Below are 20,545 nucleotides of genomic sequence, written 5' to 3' on the forward strand. Positions count from 1 at the left end.
AGTGATATGATAAAAACCATCTAGGGTCCAAATCCTAATAACCCCCCAAAAATGAAAGAAATTGGTTCAGCCGTATTAGCGTGGTGAGGGAACAAAGGATTTGTACGTTCTCTTTTATATAATAGATGTATTTGCTTATTACATACTGCAAGCAAGAAAAAAGAAAACACTGATCATACATGAATTAGAAACTCCAACCGCAAGTAGGTTCAAATCTTTGAAACGGTGCGAGATATTGAGAAAAAATAATCGAAAAAATCTCCTCTTTATGATACGCCTTGCCGATTTTTTTTTAAATCAAGACGTCTTTCGTGTCTGTAAAGGGACATGTACATATGTTGTGAGGAATGAGAAGGAGATTTATGCTCATATGCGAATGATGCGCTGTGTAGAGAGCGCAGGTTCAGTTAGTATCCTTTAAACTTTCAGTTTACAAAGAAAGGAATCAGTTCAAGTACGAATAGAAGTCTAGTTGTCAAAATGCCATCACATTTTTCGCTGAACTTTAAATATTTCTATCGAATCTTTTAATACATTTTAACCTGTATGCAGTAAAAATTGCGGGAAGTCACTTCGGTAAAAATTTAAATTTTATTGCTATAAGTTAACGGAAGAAAGCTTACGTAATGTACTCATTTTTGTATTCAGCTTTCTCCTCTTGTAGCGATAAAAGAGTTCAAGACTCGCCACATTTGCATGATTTCTAAACCTTTTAGCCTTTGTTCTGTTGTTGATGTAGCTGTTGACTTCAAATATACCGACTAAAGTGCAAATAGCGGTAAGGAAAATCTTATTTACTTCTTGAATATAATTGGCTTTCCTGTGCTTAAAAATACATAGCTGGTACATCCTTTAACAGAATCATGCATGATTCTCGTACTGAAATGCATTGATTCAAATGGTTGATGTAAAACAATTTTAAAATAATTTGTTTCTAATTAAAAAGGAAGTTACAAGATAAGCATTTACTCTTTTCCTAAGTTTATGGTGAAAATACTATGTAACATACTTACAGGTTTTGGAGTATAATGGAAATTTGACAATGCATCCAATTTGGCAAACAACGCTGACATTAGCTTTTTGATTTCTTCATGTTCCTTAGGAACTTCTTCTTCCTTCTCTTGATCAGGAATTAATTCCTGTTGTTTCTTCAGATATTCCTGCAAGAAAATATGAAAATTAGTTCGTTGTGTACGATGCAGAATATTTGGATTTTAATCTCTATATTTTTTAAAAATAAGAAACTAACCTTTATCTACTCACAACAACAAGCATGCTTCAATTTTCATTGCACACTACGCGCTTTATTTTTTGTACAAATTATTTTGAACGTTCGAAAAACTACGCTAATACGTAGGCGAGTCAAAAATTATCTACACTTTTGTCATAACTTTTCTTATATTGCGCACTTTGTCTTCTGTCCTCGCATATTTTATTGTTATACTGTTGTGGCAGTGCTGTGAAAGTGTGATCTTAATTCCTCAATTTTTCTTCCTTCTGTTGCAGATATATCATGGGTGCTCCATCAGAAGTTTGCACCAAAGAGAAACAACGAGCACTGATCCGATTCCTCTGGTCGGAGGGTATCAAAGGGTCAGACATTTATCGCAGATTATCATCGCAATATGGGAAAAGTGCACTATCACGTAAAGCTGTGTTTTTGTGGCTCGAAAAGTTTAAAAGTGGTCGAACAAGGGTAACGCATGAAGAGGGAGTAGGAGCCATCAACCTCCACTACAGATGACAATATTCAGTAAGCTAGAGATGGTTCTGGCGAATAGGCGAATCACTATGATCTGGTAGCAGCTGCTTTGAACATCACTCATGGCTCTGCTTATCAAATCATCCGCGACGAGCTCGGTTTTCATAAAGTCTGTGCACGGTGAGTACCAAGAAAGTTTACTGCGGAACAGAAGCTCACTCGTGTTAGGGTCTGTCAACGCTTACTCACTCGCTTTAACAACATTTTTAAGCAGAATAGTCACCGGCGATGAAACATGGGTTCATCACTATAACACAGAATCAAAGCGCCACAGTATGCAGTGAAAACACCTTGAATCTCCGACGAAGAAAAACATCAAGACTGAGCCATCCGCAGGAAAGTTTATGTTAACTGGTTTTAGTGCTCACAGAGGCTCATAATGGCAGAGTTCATGGAAAAGGGAAAGACGATCAACAGTGTGAGTTATAGTGAAATGTTGGAAAAGAATCTAAAGCCGGCAATTCGCAACAAACGCCGAGGTTTGTTGTCGCATGACAATGCACGGCCACACACGGCTTGGAATCATCAATAAGCTGAAATTTGAGCTATTGGAACACCCTCCCTACAGCCCAGACCTAGCTCCATCTGACTTTCACTTATTTGAGCCACTTAAGGATGCTTTGCTGGTCGCCGATTTGCCTCAGATTTAGACGTGCAAAATGCGGTGCAAAAGTGGCTTCACGACCAACCGAAAACCTTTTATTTGGAAGGAATACGTAAGCTCGTTGACCGTTGGGCCAAGTGCGTTGATAAGGAAGGAAATTACGTAGAAAAATGATGCGCATAGTATATATAACCTAAGTTTCATGTAAATAAACTGTAGAATGAAAAATGTAGATAAATTTTGACTTGCCCTCGTATAACAGAATTATCGAGCTCCTTCTGGGGAACAGTACTTATTTCATGTTTGTAATTCCATACTGCATTGTATTAAAACGAAAAGGGAACATCAGGTAGAATGGTAAGCTAGAAGTTTGAAATCACTTATTAAAAAAAAAAAAAACTTTGTCGAATTAATAGACTGTCATTAACTCTTATCCACACTGATCGTATTTCAATATCTATTTCTTCCTAACAGTTTAAATTAATTGAATTAGCCACATTTTGAAAAGTAATTTAAATACAGCAATAATAAAGTTGGAAAGAAATTGCAGGGAAAATGTTAAATATTTACTGTTATGTAAAGAACTTACCTGTTCATACACTTCTGCCAGGCTCAATTTACTTTTCTCCTGATCTAAAATCAATTTCTTTTTGTACTCGAATGGGGTTTCAACAGGTTTTATTTTTCTTTCAACGTCGTCCCACGCTTTATCCTTTATTCTCTGACGAATAATGTCCTCCAACCTAAGCGTTGTTTGCTCGGTTATGATTGGAGCTGAAATATATATCACAACACATTAATCTATATTTTAACTAATTTTCTGACATAAGAAATACGATTCATCACCACAGAAACAAAACACCATCATGGATGCTACTCTGTGCCAAACTACGTAGATTAGTGACCGTTTTCATAAGACCCACCTTCGTATTAGCTTTAAATCCTTCACTATTACCTAATGATCTTTCGGTGGAGGTTTTCAAATAACGCCACGTATTTTCAATCAAAGCTACACCTCGATTTAATTATCTTATATTATATTCGGTGACTAGCATATTTCTGAATTGTGTTGCGTAACTTGCATATTGACTTGTTTGTTCATAGAGCTCCCTTGTGACTGAATGGTTAACTTCTTTCGTCTTCCAAGCAGAAGAGCTAGGTTTGATCTCGGTGAAAGTACATATCTCATTCTAGGTGCTAAAATGAATTACTGTTAAATTACTGTTTGTTTATCACTTTCTTCAGAAAACTTTTCACCCAAAATTTTGTTTTAGAAATGAAAAATGAAATTTCTGGTTTAAGTTCTACGATTATGAATTCGCTGAGGCTAAGGGAGATGACAATGAATGAAATGGTGGAACGAAGAAAGTGTAAGGAAACGGCAGAACACCGAGAAAAACCAAGTACATCATGTTTGTCTACTTCACTGCTTTCGTTTTCGAGAACTTTTTTACTTCGTACTTCTTCTCTCTGCGAGTAAACTTTCACGTCGTCCATACAATACAAAGAGCAGATTTATGTTTTTATAGACTTTCACTTTTTTTTCGATAGTAGTTGCCACAATAACTGGCTCTAACGAAGTACCTGCATGCCGTTCCCCGCAAGTAATCTATCTTTATTATTTTCATGCATAAATCTTTACTTTCGAATTTCCATGCATTAATATGTATATTTCCTTGCTACACTTCCTCCATCACAATTGTTTATAACACATTGTTTCCGTGAATACAATTTGAGCTTAAGACAATATGTCATCTTACCCCATTTACTTTCGAACAGAATTTCACAACGCTGTCAAGGAGATATTTTCATTTTCTTCCGCCAACTTTGAACCATCTTCTATTAAGTATAAATTGTCATTCTCATATACAAGCAGCGGCCATTTAAGATCAGTTTTATGTTGGCATTTTTAATTATCCTAATTACATACTCTAAAATGTAATAGAGAGGATAACGGATATAAAACATCTTTTGTTTCAAACCATCAACAATTACGAAAAACTAGGTAAATTTCTTCCTATTCGGTCCTCAATGTTTGATTTATTACGATGTCTCTCTATCAAGTTTATGGCCTTCCTGGATATTCTTAATTCTTGTAAGATATTGTATGGCCTGTCTCTTCTAACAGAATTACAGGCTTTCTTGAAAGTTGTAAATAATGATACACTGTATCATAGTGTTTGGGCGAATATTACCAAGCCATTAGTCATAGTACAAGAATAATCAGCTATTGTAACGTTAAGAACAAGAATATTCCTCAATAACTACTGCTGGGAGTTTTGTCCATTTTCTTAAATATACTATTAGTTTCCTCTTCCATTTCTTACAAACTTGTTCTTCCACCAACTAACAAACTTGTAAGTACACATATATATAGGTGAATTTATTGAATTACAGAGATTTACAGATTCTAACTATTGCACTTTACTATTCTTTTCTCTATCAATATTTAGCAGCTCATCAGAATATTGTTTGTGTATACCAAAATATATTAGACAAGTTGAAGTTTGAGCGAACAGTCAAACTTTCTTTGAAGATATTCACTACAAAAAGAAAGCTACAAAATTTGGTTGTCATAAAAAAAATCTACATGAAGCAGATGATAAAAAGGAAAATATTTTTCGGAGAACACAGCTCCGTTCATTTGCTCCAAATACTGTAAACGTCAATACCATGTGATCATCCAAAAACGAATATTGCACACAATATGTACCTCCAACACCTTATACGTATTTCCCCAAGGTATTTTAGGTAATGATGTTAGCAAACGGTGATGCATTTCACTACGATAAATCAATTGATAATGACTGCAAATAGCGCCCGCCCTATGACCTTTGGCACTATTTCTTTACGCTACACGCCTGTCTCTATTCGATATCACTCCCTTTGACTCTTACGTTTTCCTGTAGGTTACGAAGAAAATTCCGATGTTAAACACTTTATTCCTAGAAGTTATAGAATTGGCACCAAACATAAATGGTTCAAGTGGTCAAAAGAAGGGTCAAGATGGTTGCACTTTCGAAGATGATGGAGCTCCGCTCAGTAATGTTATATGATTAATGCTGCCACCGCCAGTAGCAATACAGAGGCTGAGTTTTCTTACCCGAACAAACTGAAGTTGTCACTTTCCTGAGACAATCGCCGTCACCATTGATAATGTTCGATGTGATGGCTACCAGAACGGGTCATTAAATGACATCGCAACTTTCACTGCAACAGACTTCGCTCCAGCTCTACCGGAAGTGTACTGTCGCACTCCTAGTTTCAGGCTTTCCAGAGGTTAGTTACAATGTGAACCGGACGTAATGGCAGACACTTGATTCTTACCGAGAATTTTCTCGAACTGAATAACATGTATATCAGCTCCAGCTGCCATGTATTGGTAGAAGGCCAACACTGTTTTGGCCGTGTGACTTGCAACTTTGCCCTGGTGCAGCTCTACACGACTGGGTGTCATCGCCATATAATGCTGGTATTACGAATGTGTAAACTGGGAATAGAACATGTACTTCGATATTTTTATCGACCTTACGGATCTTGAACAAAACCCAAAAACAACCATTAACTCTTTCGAAAACTTTCTTTGCACTGACAAAGTTACATCGGTCTTTTTCGTGAACACTTCTGTAGGTAATAGCTCAAACTTTTCCACCATCACTTAGGTAGATCCACGTTTCGTCCATTGTGACAACAAATTTCCCGCGGTTACCACCTAGATGGTGCTCATACAGACTTCTATCCTTGCTCCACTCCGCGATACGCCGTGGTGTTAATGCATGCATGCTGGTCTTGACGACAGTTAGCAGACTACATCTGTGATGAATTGCAAGATTCATTCTTGACTGTGCCATACGTAATCATTGCCCATAACAGTGGCCTTACGGACAGTAATGGATTCTCATAGGCCGCCATGACCCGGATCTTCTTTACCACAGGTCTTGAGAATTTTACTTATGCACCTATACATGCGACTTCGTTGGTAAAATGGGTAATGGAGAAAGCTACTGTGCATAACGTTATGACACTAACAGTGACCCATCCTACCACGAAGCAACTTCGAAACTTCTACTCTGTGGGTAATGCTGAAGTTTGTATGATCAAAGTGCCATGACGAACAATTCTCAGAAGTGATTATTTTACTGATACTTTCGTGAAATCTGATTACATTTTCTACTATTCTCTGAGCAACTACACCATGTTGATGTATTTTTTTTTTTTACAAACACTTTAAAAAAATAATAAAAAAAAAATAATACACAAATCACTCTTCACTGCAGCGTTCCCATGTGAAAATACCAAGCTTAATTTAACAATCTGCCACAATTTCGAATAAGGTTTACTTTCTAGCATAACAGAATAAAATTCATCAAGTCTTGAAGACAGACATGCATTTTCTAAAAAGGTTTTGATGTTCAATTCTAAGGTGGAATGAGCTTTATTACAAAATACACTATATTGTGTTTTTGCTTTTTCAACAGCATCATTTGTGATTCTATTGTTAGTGTAAAATAATTTTAATAACAAACTAAGACTTTGTTTCTATTTCTCTCGTTGGTGACACGAGAATCCAATGGTGACAACTCTGAAGCCTTTCAACAATTTTCTCTGTCATTTTGACAAGGATAGTTTGACTGACATAGTCATTTGAACCTTTGAATTTCAATTCCATTCAAACTTACTTTTTAAAGATTTTTTTGTTAAGTGTAAAAACTTATATTCACACTCTTTAAGTCATAAATTTTCTTTGCCATGAAGATCCAAACAAAAAATTTCATTTGCTGGTAGGCATTATTTTTACTTTATGAATCTCTCTAACAAATATAGACCAGGTGGTTTACAGGTTTGAAATTTTCTAAGAAATGGTTCACATTTCAAAGAAATACTTTTGAAAAATGCCAACTTGCACTTAGAAAAACACATTTATTTGTGTTGAAACATTTTTAATGGCTTAGTGTCGAGAGAGTTTCTACTGTCAATAATTTCTTAATCTTTGAAAATATTCATGCTTTGTCAATTAAGAGTTTTTTCAAAAGCTAACAAGCAATAGGAGGACTTGTCTCCGGTCTAACCAAAACTGTGAATATAGTATGAAATTATGGCTACAAAAGATAATAATAGTAATATTCTATGCACAAACCAACTTGTAATTGGATATTCAATTTTCATTATTAATACTGGTTATTGCAAAAATAAAGTTAAAAAATCCCTGACTCTTCTGCAAATTTTCTGACTTACGCCATATTTCGAAGCATTTCCCTGATTTTCCAGGTCCGTGTGAACCCGTATAGTTCTGTTGAACTGTGAAGTCTGGTTTGATCGGTGTTTGCAAGTTGTTCAGATAAAAACGGATCAGCCTTTGTATGCTATGAATATTGCCACTCGAAGATAATATTCATTCAGACACTAATTTGAATGCGAACAAGAAGTACTTTCCATTACGAACTAAAATTTCTTTCTTTGTAATCAAAACAACAAGCAGTCATTCACTAGATATCAGAATTGTTATATGTAAAGCATTATTTTACAACGATAACGTTGTATATTGTATATTTTGTTCGTAATCAGGACAGCAGTGCTCAACCATTTGCCACAAAATAGAAGAAGAAGAAAGAAATAATGTAAGCAATTTTTGTAGATTGATCAAGATGTTTTGTTTGTACGTTGCTATAGTGATGGTATTCGTTGTCAAGGAATTGTTTATGATATACACAATTGTGTGAGTCGCCATAAAAGTTAGGTGTATAATTTTGAATTGTGCAATAAAATACGTTATTATCGTCAAGTATAGAGATGTACGCATTCTAGACTGGTGTATGTTTCTTTAAGCTATCTTTAATATGAGTAACATGTCAAATATACGAATACATATGAGAACTGAGGCATTGTGTGGTTACGTTATAATTTGATATAGTATTACATCTTATCAAACAATGAAATTTTTTGGGAGATGAACAACCAACTAAATTGGAAAAATTACACAACGACTATAAAGTTTACAATCTATATTTGTCACAGAATAATTCAGCGCATAACCTGATCACGAATTCCAGATGAAAGGAATGTCACTGTCAGTTAATTGAATTTACTTACAGGAGCAATTCTATTCTCTGGTTATAATTACCTTAAAAGTTTGAATGTGATAAATGCACTACAAATTTCCTGTTTTCGCAAAGCATTATAATGTATGTTTTCAAATTTCTCTCTCTCTCTCTTTGTCTTCATATTTCTATTTGTGAATTTTTATTACTTTCGATCGAAGATAAGAGAAAAGGTGGTCATGAAAACAGAATCGAAACCGAGATTTTAATGGATTTACATGTTTCATGACCCGTACATCTCGAAAAAGCGATTTCTGAATGTCCATCCGTTCGTTTTGACCTATCTACACCGTTCAACGTATCCGCGACAAATTTTAAACTTAAATTTTTTATAATATTTTCTAGGGGATTTCTTTTTATCACATTTTCTTCCTAACCACAAAAGTAAGGCTAGTTGACTGAAACGTTAAAAGAATCTCGAAAACAAATTCTAATAGTTCTGTTTGTATTCATACATCAATATTTCACTAACAACCCAATACTGTGGTAAAAATAATTTCTGAGAAAAATTTAGAAAGGCTACTCCTGAGGGTGAGTTCTTTTCGGACGATTTTTTCGAACACGACTCAGGCAAGTCTGTTTATATTTCATTAACAACACTTACATACAGAACAAGTAATATCTTGTGAAAAACCTTCAAGAGATTCTTTAACCTTGGAGATAAGTTTCTTTTCGGTCGATTTTCTCAAAAACGACTAACAAAATTTTGTCCATATTTTTTATCTAAAAATTTCAATAACCACAAAATGCTGTGTAAATCACTTCTCATGATGATATCCACAAATCCACAAAGGGTAGTTTTCTCTTCATGATTTTTTACCAATTTCTGTGCAATATAGCTGATATTTAATATTTTAGGAACAAATATTTTATTAATAACCCTAATATATGGTATAAGTCATTTCTCATTAAAAAATCCAAAGAGGCATTTTAATTTTGGCGGTTGGTTAGTTTTATTCCGAACACGCCTTATAATTTTGTTCGCATTTCATAAATCTCTCAGTACTAGCTGCATCAAAACGTGATTTAGTTTAAGAAATTGGAAATGAAATTTTTGACTTTTACGTCCCAGGGATATGCCGGCTAGGCTAAAGGAGACGGTGATGATGATCAATAAATGAAATGGTGGAATCAAGAAAGAGGGAGGAAACGGAAGAACCCCGAGGAAACCCACGCACACGGTGTTTGTCCACCACAAAGTTCACTTGGCGGGAGCAGGGTTTGAACCGGGACCCCATGCACCAGAGGTAAACACTACCACTGAGCCAGCGAGGCCCCCTTTAAGAAATTGGAGTGAAACAGTTTAGCGCGATGGTCCATTCCTTTTATTCTATTTCTTTTATATTTTTTATTGAAGATGGAGAGATCATGGGAGTGAAATTATTGCGGAATTTAAAATTTCTATTTCAAATTATTTTATATTTATCCAGAGTTCAGTAAGTTCAAAGTTTAAACATGATTAGTTCAACTGATATTTGAACTGAAACATGTTAGGTAAGGTTACGCACAAAGACGTTAATTTGAAGAAAGGTAATCTAAACTCACGCTTATCTTGTTTGCGAGTTGTACTCGTTTTAAGCTCACATTAAATCAGAAAAGCAGGGTTATTTTTTGTCTTTAAAAATGCAGAATGTAAATATATATTTCAATATTAACTTCTGTTTTCGAATGTAAAGATAAAATAATAATAATAAAACAATTAATCCTTGAACTCAGTGGGACTGGAAATCTGATTTATTACCTGCCGATTTTGAGCTCCAGCCATACGATCAGTTTTTTATGTCCGTAGCTCCTTCTTCCATTTTTACATTCTCGTAATTTCTTGTAGAGGTAATCCACTCTTCGTAAATGTTTTGAGTGATTTTTCTGCTAAATCGTGCAGTAGGTACGCATTTCAAGTTCTATTATTTTTATACAATACTAGCTTGCACGGAACGATGGTCTAATTGTTAGAAAAAAAAAAAAAAAATTGGTGTGCCGCAGGCTGCTCAATTGTTAGTGCATTCGTCTAACAAAGGTAGATAAATATCCCATCAGCTTGGCACAGAGAATTTTTTGTGTTGAGCATTTTCCCATACTAATAGGATTGGGTGAAAACGGAATCCGAAATACGATATATTCAAATTTCATACTGAAAATTATATTTTTTTCTGGAGTTTCTACAATTTTTCCTAAACAAATCATTACCGAATGATGCAATGTTAGTGCATACGAAAGTGTCAGGGAGAGTTTAAAATTAAACGATGGTACAATTTTAAAATCAGTCTTCGCTGCCATACGCACTAGTTTGCTTTCCCTTCTTGCGATGGTAAAGAGAGGAAAAAGAAAATCGATTTCGGCTGTCTATCAGTTTAGGTGGAACCAACTATAGTACCCACTTCTGAATATATTTATTAAAATAGAAAAAAAAAAGTTGTCTAAGCCAATGTTTTGAAGATAGCAACACAAGCAGAATGACCAAGGTGAAAATCCTTTGCCTTATTACTTTACGGCTCCAAAATATAAAACATGTTCAAAAAACTGAACAAAACGTCCGTTTACAGAATGCAACCACCCTCCTATTGGACTACATTATTTTAAAACAGTGACTGTTTTATTTGAATACATTATCTAGATAAAAATTATCTTCCACCGCTAACTCAAACATGTATCTTACCTGGCCTGGTAGTTAAATCAAACTGAAGAACTTCCTCGAGTAATGAATTCTGCGGGCGAGCGGACCCTGAAACTTCACCTTTCAACTGCCATGGTTTTTCACTAAGAGCTTCGTCTTCTAGCTCAGCTATCTTCTTTTGTAGCCTCTCCTGTCGAGCCTCAAACGTTGATTTCACTTCCTTTCCGAGATTTTCATCCTTAACTTCTTCCCCGCTCTCACTGTCTGATTCATCCAAAAATCTACAATAAGTTAATTTCAAGAACACAATAAGAAACAAGACAACTCACAAAATCACCATATTATTTTACGAAGTAACGAATGCAATTTATACTTATATACTGCACAAATAAATTACCTTTTCTTCATTTTGTATGTAAATAAAAGTAGGATTTTTTAAAGTGAGTTTCCCTTTGTATATACTCATGTATTAAATACATTTTAAACACAACATGCCTTGTATTCTTCATTCGGGAGAATTTACTTAATCCAATATTTGGTAATCTCAACTATTTTTCCGAAGACGACATTCGGAACTATTTTTAATAAAAACCAAATCTTAATTGATCGTCTCGCTATTATATTCTTTAGACTAATGAAGATGGATAATAATGTAAGTGAATGATGAAAGAAAACTCACGTGCACGATGGTGTTTACAGTAAACTCATAGAGGACTTAACATTCTATGGCAACCTATTAAAGTACTTATGCAATTTTTAATGTACTAAAAACACTAAAGTTTTATTTTTATTTTTTCTGTAATATTTTATTTGCATTTTATTACGAAAATAACAGAAAAGATATTAAAGGTGCGAAAAAGGAAGAAAGAAAGAAAAATACAAAAAGTTCAGGCAACTTTTATAAGTACAATTCTGAAACCGAAACATAAAGCCTTAAACTTTGAAATGATAAATGATGTTACTGTGTGACTTTACAAAATTTTTTGATATTTGGTTAAACAGCTCAAACTTTTAAGCAGAAGTCAATTGGAGAGACCGACGACTCTTTCGCAACCTATACATAGGACAACGAGTGAAGCTGCGCTTGAATGAAGGAGAAACCAATAGTGTGGAGATTGGAAGAGGAGCCAGACAAGAATGTAGTATGTCGCCCTAGTTCTTCAACACTTACAATGAATGTTTAATGAAGGAAGCATTAATGGGAAGTGGAGATTTCAAGACTGGAGGACAGATCATTAACAAGGTATGAAGACGATACGGTTATTATAGCTAGAACGAAAGAAGAACTACAGGAGATGATTGACAAAAATTGTTAACACTGGGAAACTATATGGAATGGAAATCAACATTGAAAAATCGAAAGTCATGAGAATATCCCGTGGAAACGCGCACTTACGAGTCAGAATAAAACAAAGAGAACTTGAAGAGGTCGACAATTTCAAATATCTTGGAAGTATTTGGACGAGAAACACTTACTACGTCAAAGAGATCAGATCAAGAATTGCCACAGCCAAAGATGCATTCAACAAGAAAAGATCACTCTTAAATAGTAGGCTTAATATTAAACTCAAGAAGATGTAGATCACGTGCTATATATGGAGTTTTGGACTGTATGGTTCAGAGAATTGGGTATTATGGAAGTTAAAGAGTTTCGAAATGTGGAGAAGATAAAATAGACAGAGACAGTAACAAACGAAGATGCTTCAAAACAGATAGGACAGAAGAGGGCGCTTTTAGCCAGCATCCTTCGTAGAAAGGCCAATCGGACTGAACACATCTTGCGAAGAAATTGTCTTCTCCATACTGCTATAGAAGGAAAGATGGAAGGGAAGCGAGGAATAGGAATTAGAACACAAGTGATCGATGATTTGAAAAATAGAAGAAAATGTTGGGAGTTGTACGCTTGTATTTTATTTATATATATATATATATATATAATACTCAAATTGCCAATAAAACTTCGTTGTCTAGGTAATGCATTTTTATAGTTGTACGATTAGAGGTGTCACGCGGTCATATTAGGTTGCATGTACAAATTTTCGGCATTTCGAACCACGGATAACAAAAAGTGGAAATGTAGCCACAACTGTCCTTTAGAGGCTCGAACTCAAAAGCAGCTTGAAACCAATCGGTTACAACTAATTTGTTGTAATAAAGGTTACAACTCCATTTACTACAAAATTTTCCCATTTTTTCTTTTTTATTTAAAATCTGTAATTCTCTACTGAGTTTCTCACGTATGCCCTGCAAATCTTCAATGTGTCCCTATAGATAAGCGTACTACATATTGAAAATGACTCTTCTAGACCCCTTTCCCTGAAAAATATGCCCTCAAAGAAAAGTCGTCTTTCACGTTTTAAACTGGACAAAACCCTAGTAAGAGAAAAATATAAGGTGATAAGTTAATATTAGTAACGCTACGTTGAGAATCCTTACAAAGTGATCTTTGTTTCTTCTATTATTAAAATATTAGTGATAAAATTCACCTTCAGTTTCCTTCAGTGTCTTGTTTTAATTGATTTGCGTTACGCGTTCTTTTTTCGCATTGAGGCAGTGTGACATGGGACCTACTGTATGAAGTGAGATCAGAACCACATGAGCTTCCTAAGGTGAATCAAACCCGAATTCCCTGCGCCATCGAATTCCCTATGACAAAAATAATAGACAAGAAGAAGACACTTTACTGTTGTGTTTACTGATAATAGTGTATTTTAAATCCGTGCACATTTGTATATGGCGCTATTTCAAACAAAATACTTTTATGCTGAGTTGGCAACATTGGCCATCAATGGCAAACCTGGTTGTGGTTTTCGATACAGCGTTTTGAGCTCATTATAATGTGCACCTTTGGTTTTGATTGCTTTAACGGTTTTCAAGATATTTTAAATGTATATAATTCTATGATATAATTTTTTGGATATTCAAATGTTGAAGCTCCGTAGCTCCTATTCTTCTAGTCCATAGCACCTTAAAGTTTACTCATTTTCGTTTCTCACGATGCTCTATCAGATGTGCTTTGTGGCAATCAGATTTGAGCGACAACTTGTAGGACCTTCCCTTGTTAGTTATTTACATCACTTCAACAGTTTGTATCAGGCTACATTAACCATACTTCTATTTGAATTGTCAGTTAGAGATTATTTCGAAACCTCATACCTAATACCAACAAATATAGTATAATTTTAGCTTGCTAGAAGAAATATCACAAACTACACACAGATAAAACATGTGATCAACCATTTAACATTCACAAAGTTTGTGAATGTTAAAATCTCTAGCGAAATTAGTGTTTACAATAGCCAAAGGTGAACAGAGGAACAATCATATTAGATCAATAAATTAAAGATATATTCTGGAATTCCACACAAATATAAATAATAGTTTTAATAGAACAACGAATCGACTGTAAAGACAAGGACAATCATTAAGGTAATCAAAAACTGAGATTAAGCCTATGGAACACTGTACAAATTGTTCTTTAAAAGAAAACAAAAATTATAAGAAAAGATGTAAAGGTAAAGATTCAGTGACGTAGTAATAAAAATGGTGCTGAAGATGTTCCCAGAGAGGAAAGAAATGTTCAATTAAAGTAACAAATACGAAGCATAAAGTATACCACTTTTCGTAATTTTACTCAAGAAGGATGTCATTAAGGAAGCTACAATAGTTAAACTTAGGTGACACTTTGTACTATTTCGCGAAATCGGAATCGTGCTAAGATACGGTAAGATCAAGGGATGTCGTATTTGATGTTATATTTCAGAAGAAAGAAAAATACGGACACAACAACATAGACTATTCAACCGAACTGAGGAAAATCAAAGACATTCCTTTTCACAAATATGGAAGAATTCTATCTTTGTCCTGTGCTAATAGAATGCCACTTTTGTTTCGACATTTAAAACGGGGTAAAACAATCGTCACCGACTCTACCAATATCATGTTTACTGCGGTGGCTACAAGACTAACCAGGGAAGGGTCCGAATGGGGTACTCGAGTTGCCGAACGACATGTATCAGATATGAAAGAGGATGTGAAACTATGTACATATGCAAATTTATAGCAGCTGAGGGCAACATGGAGAAGCATGAGAGCCGGAAGAAATATAGCCGACCGTAGGGCTCAACATAGAAAGCTAAGGAACTATTGAATGGCTACAGAAATGAAGGTCAAATGTTTAGTGGTAGATGCATGATAAGATCTGCCATATGTTTTGGAATATGAACATCATGGCCGCCATATTGAAAACAACTATCTTGAATTTGGGTTCACAATGTAAAGGGGAAAGTGGATTATGTGTCATATCAAATAGCACTGAAATTTTACAAGGAGTTTATTGGCGTTAGCCATTCTGTAGTAACTCTATTGTGAGTTGAGAAGTGACATGCAAAATACACGCATAGAAACCGTGATCCTCACTAGTATGACGCAAAAAACTAGAGCTTGGAGAACTCTGGTTTGCACACAGACCAAAGGGAAAGTGTGTTTACATGCAGAATATTTGAGAGTAAGTGATAGGTCGTCAAAGATAGTCAATTCCCTGCAAAGATGCCTGACATCCTTTCGAATATCAAGGCACTTGCTAAAAAATCAGGAAATATGTACAAGGATGATACGATGTTTTTCTCTTCAGGAAGTATTTGACCACATGTGCATGAGAATTGCATCTTTCTGCTGGTTGATTCGTTGTCTTGTAACAAAGATGATAAACTGATATATTCCACTGTTCCGGATAATATTGAGTTTCACAAGAAACTGATACTCCCAGGTCCGTATCCACTGGGAGCACGGGGGCCGGGCCCCACCTATCTTTTTACTGACCCATCTAAAATTTTCAAATAGGCTTGCAAATGTACTAATATATGGTTGGATGGTCACTCCCGTACATTTTTGGGCTGGCCAAGGGCCTGACCCATCAATGCATTGGACGTATTCAACCTCTCGATGTTGGATTCTTTAACACATACAAACAGTACGTGAGATTTATCACGGATAACGCGTTATATATGTTGGTTTTCATGGATAGCATAGTGACAACTTCATCCGTCTCCAAGCGTTTACATACTTCCAGTTTAGTGCTCCCTGGTCACGAGTTTTAAACTGTCTTTTACATGGTTGGATATTTTGAAGGAGTATCCAGGAAAATTCCAGACTTCAATGCCTTTTTGTTTTGGTTATGAAATATAATCGGATTGTCAGCGGCATCAGTTTAATAATGCCTGTTTCGTCAGGTGTGGACACTGTGAACAGTTCTTGTGTTTTCATCACAATCTTATAGATAATATTCACATCAATTGTCCTTCATAAATTGGTATGCACCTTTATCAGTATACTTGCTTATTTGATAATACCTGGTATATGAAGAATCACTTCGTAATTGTACTTGTAATCCCCAGCCCTCATTTGTTTCGGGTGTTTCAACGTGACGACAACAATCCATCTTTAACACTGCAATATTACCAAATATTTGCATGTGCAAATACTCTTTGTATTTTTTCTTTCTTTTTTTTGTTTTTGTTTTTTTTAGAAGCACATCCCATGCCAACATGTCGCAGATGGTTTAGAGCATACACAATTTTCCACACGCTCATTAGAACACACTGGTACTTATCGCTTTTCGCATGTAGATATTGCTGGTCATTTGTCTTGTGTCTTGCCAATGCATCACATGGCAAACAGGTTATTTCGATGTTTGTGCAAATATCCCTTCACGACTTTCTTTCATGTTACTTCTCAACTAACAATAGAGTTACTACAGAATAGCTGACACCAATGAATTCTATTTGATATGCCCTAACGTAATTTTTTTCTTACATTGTGAAACAAAATTCAAGATAGCTACTTTCAATATGGCGGCCATGATGTTCATGTTCCTCAACATATAGCAGATCTTATCATGCATCTACTACTAAACATTTGATCTTCATTTCTGTGGCCATTCACGCGCGGAATGAGTAATTCCTTAGCTTTCTGTGTTGTTGAGCCCTAGTGTCGGTCATATTTCTTCCGGCTCTCATGCTTCTCCATGTTGCCCTCAGGCGCTATAAATTTGCATATGTACATAGTTTCACATCCTCTTTCATATCTGATACATGCCGTTCGGCAACTCGAGTACCCCATTCGGACCCTTCCCTGGTAAGATGAAATGCATGTCAATTACAAGCTTGGGATAAATGAATTACCGTACTACTCATATCAAAACTAACTTGTGTTCTGCATTCTAGCATTCGTATTCCATTCCAGGGAACAATACAAATGACGAATTTCCACTATATTTTGGAATAGAAGGAATAATTTAGAACGCCTTTTGTACAGTAATAATACGTGTTGTAATTGAAAAAAAAAAAAAAAAGAAATATCTGATACATCCAAGTAAGTAAAACGTTCTAAACAAAAATATCACAACAGAGGTTAAGAGGTACAACTAAAGAAATAAAACTTAATATTAACATTTTAAACAAAAAAAATGAAGACAAAACATCAGATCTGACATGAAAACCGGTTGTAAGTAAAAACAAGCAAATCTACACCATTAATAATAAAAAATAAATTAAAAAACTAAATACCTCACAGTTTTTGATCTTTCAGCTTCTTTATCTGATTCTTCACTTTCCAAATACTTTTCCTCATCCTCTTCATCATCATCACCATCGTCATTGTTTGTTCTCGTTTCATCTGCTGGCGCATCAAAGAAGTCTTCATAATGGGCTGTTTTTCCCGATGCAGGCTACAAATATATACAGTGTATTTACTTAGAACAAATGTGTTCACTATGGAATCAGTAACAGACAAAAGACGGGTATCTTTTATTTATTTATTACAGGACAAAGTCCCAATTACAACATGCCCTACAAATTATAATAAAACTATAAGAATCATAAGGTACTAATTATATAATACAGAACAAATACGTACAGAAAAGAAAGAAAAAAAACATTAAAAGACTAAAAACGATATAATTTCTTACAAAGTACACAAATTTCAAGATATTTCGAATACATTTAAATGTCCACGTACGTAAATATCCAAATACTATCGAAAGTCATCTAGAAAACAAGATATTCAGTTATAAACTAAAACATTACTGATTACTATATGCAGGGAACATAGTAATACTTTCAATTTCTAATCCAAATGTACATTATAATGTTATTTTAATACCCATCAATGATGGTCAGATATCAATGCAAAAATCAAATAATTAGCTAATATTCAAAATGTTTTCTTCAAGTTACAAGAAAAGTTTTAAATCCCACGGAAGTGTCGACACCATTATTACTCACGGGACAGGACGTTTGGGCGCCACCATTTGGGCACGGACGTTTCGGCGCTGCCGTTTGGGCGCAAAGCCGTTTAGGCGCCAGACGTTTGGGTGCAAGGTACATAGTAAAAATCACAATTTACGACATATAAAGTAAGCTAGACACTGAAAACTAAGCGCGAATCAAGATATATACATTTTCTACACTTTATCTCACCTCATTTATCTGTATATTTTCTATCTCTATCTTATTTATTCATCTAAATTAAATAGTTTAATGCGTTTGTGGCATTTGTTGCCTAACCTCGTCATGGATTGATTTTTCGCTTCACGATTCTTGTACTTCTGATCTAATTTTTGTATTATATAAGAAAGCTAGGAAATGAAGGAATTAGACGAACTGTTAAAAATTTTCTTAATGTTAATTAAAATATATTGATTTAATTTTTGTATTTTTTTTAAAAAAAGTTAATAATTACATACTTATGAATATTAAAATTTGTTTTCTTTCGTATTACGTTTGCCAAACTCTTCTCTTCCTTAAGTCCAATAAAGAACTACCAATAAAAGATTTCGCGCACCCGAGTTGAGGGAAGTGGCCGCGCGTAGCGTACTCGCTAACGCCCTCGCATTCGGTGCGAGCGGTCCCGGGTTCGATTCCCGGTGGGGGCAGTCGGTCGGAAAAGTTTAACACGCTCTTTCAGGCTAGCCACCCTGAATGAGATTTTCCTGGGTTTTCATCATTCACACCAGGCAAATGCCGGGGTGGTACCTAATTTATAGGTCCAGGCCGCATCCTTGCTTCCCCAATCCTTTCTTCCTTCCTTTTCCCCGGATAGTGTGCTCCCTCAAACGCGACGGGCTAAATGGCCTTAGATGCCGAGAGCCCAGAAATCTAAAAATCCTAATCGAGTTGAGAGAAAGATATTTCGCATACAGGGTGTCTAAGACATTGAGTTTAGGAACTGCAGTATACCGTATTTCTGGTATCACTTTTTTTTTTTTTTTAATTAACATTCCAAACTTTTTAAAAACTTAACACACTTTTATTCGTCCTACTGTAAACATTTAATCTGCATTAAAGAAAGTGGCGAAAGGAAAAAAAGAACGATTTCAAAGTGAAAAATATTGTTAAGTGTACATATATTGGTCATTTAGCCACTAGAAATATGTTTGCCATTCACACTTATTGCACAACTACAGTAGAAGGCCTGCTTTAAGTTTTTGAATGGAATAGGCTCACTACATATGTAATGTAGTCAATCATATTTAGTCTTGTCTACTTACCTTTGGCTTGAAAAGTTATCAAATAAAAAGCACATTTAACTTTGGTTGAAACTTAAATTTACAAAAATTAATTGTTAATTTAGTTTTTAGAATTTCGAAATTCCAGTATTTCTAGTATGTAAAACAATATCCAGTATAGTTCAAGGACTTCCACTACAGTAGACACCTTGTGATATCTTGATTCGAACTTAGTACTCAGCGCCTAACATAATGAGTTTTTTTAATTTAACTCGCGCCCAAACGTTTGGCTCCCAAATGGCTTCGCGCCCAAACGTCTGGCGCCCAAATGGCTTCGCGCCCAAACGTCCAGTGCCCAAACGGCGGGGCCCAAACGTCCGCGCCCAAACGTCACGTACCGTATTACTCAAGGTAGTCTTCTGATAATTTCTAGGGATTCTGATAATATTTTATCCATTAGACATTAAAATAAAGAAATGCATTACTGAAATATATGCAAACCACTCACAAAGTAACTAAGTCTATATGCATAACCTATTCTCTATTTACGTTGAAATGCAATGTTACAAATAAAAGAACTATCAGAGCTTCCCAATGGAAAAAAACTAGATTTACTTTTAGAAATTTTTGGAACAAAAACTGGCTGGTTTGGTCGACTGGAGTTGAACGTTATCTTTTTCAACAACAGAACGGGAAACTCGCTCAGCATGGGATCACAATATCATGGTGTAACTGCCGGGGATCATACGTCAGATCACATGCAAGGAAAGACTGCGAGGTGGTGATTCGACTACTTTGAAGTTCCTAAAATGTATGATAAAGGTGTATAGACATTATGCAGATTTCCGAAACACGTAGAGAATAAAATGAGACACTATAGCGTTTGAAATACATTAATAAAGGAGACATCTTATGTCTACTAGTGACATTTTTATCGACTGAAATGTAAATCGAAGACGGA

At 35.2% G+C, this 20,545-nt stretch overlaps 1 protein-coding gene across 1 annotated transcript in view; it reads right to left on the reverse strand.

The window, feature by feature from the left end:
• LOC145677432 (U3 small nucleolar ribonucleoprotein MPP10) overlaps window positions 1-20,545 on the reverse strand; it is a 52,180-nt gene that overhangs the window by 15,508 nt on the left and 16,127 nt on the right. Inside the window, exons 3-6 of the mRNA XM_081747922.1 lie at window positions 17,645-17,805; window positions 11,121-11,359; window positions 2,956-3,140; window positions 1,014-1,160 (exon numbers count right to left, since the gene is read on the reverse strand). Of these exons, the coding sequence (XP_081604048.1) occupies window positions 1,014-1,160; window positions 2,956-3,140; window positions 11,121-11,359; window positions 17,645-17,805 (732 nt within the window). The remainder of the gene's footprint in view (window positions 1-1,013; window positions 1,161-2,955; window positions 3,141-11,120; window positions 11,360-17,644; window positions 17,806-20,545) is intronic.

The sequence above is a fragment of the Thermobia domestica genome, chromosome 2 (genome assembly GCF_964235325.1).
Source record: "Thermobia domestica chromosome 2, izTheDome1.hap1.1, whole genome shotgun sequence".
Taxonomy (NCBI): domain Eukaryota; kingdom Metazoa; phylum Arthropoda; class Insecta; order Zygentoma; family Lepismatidae; genus Thermobia; species Thermobia domestica.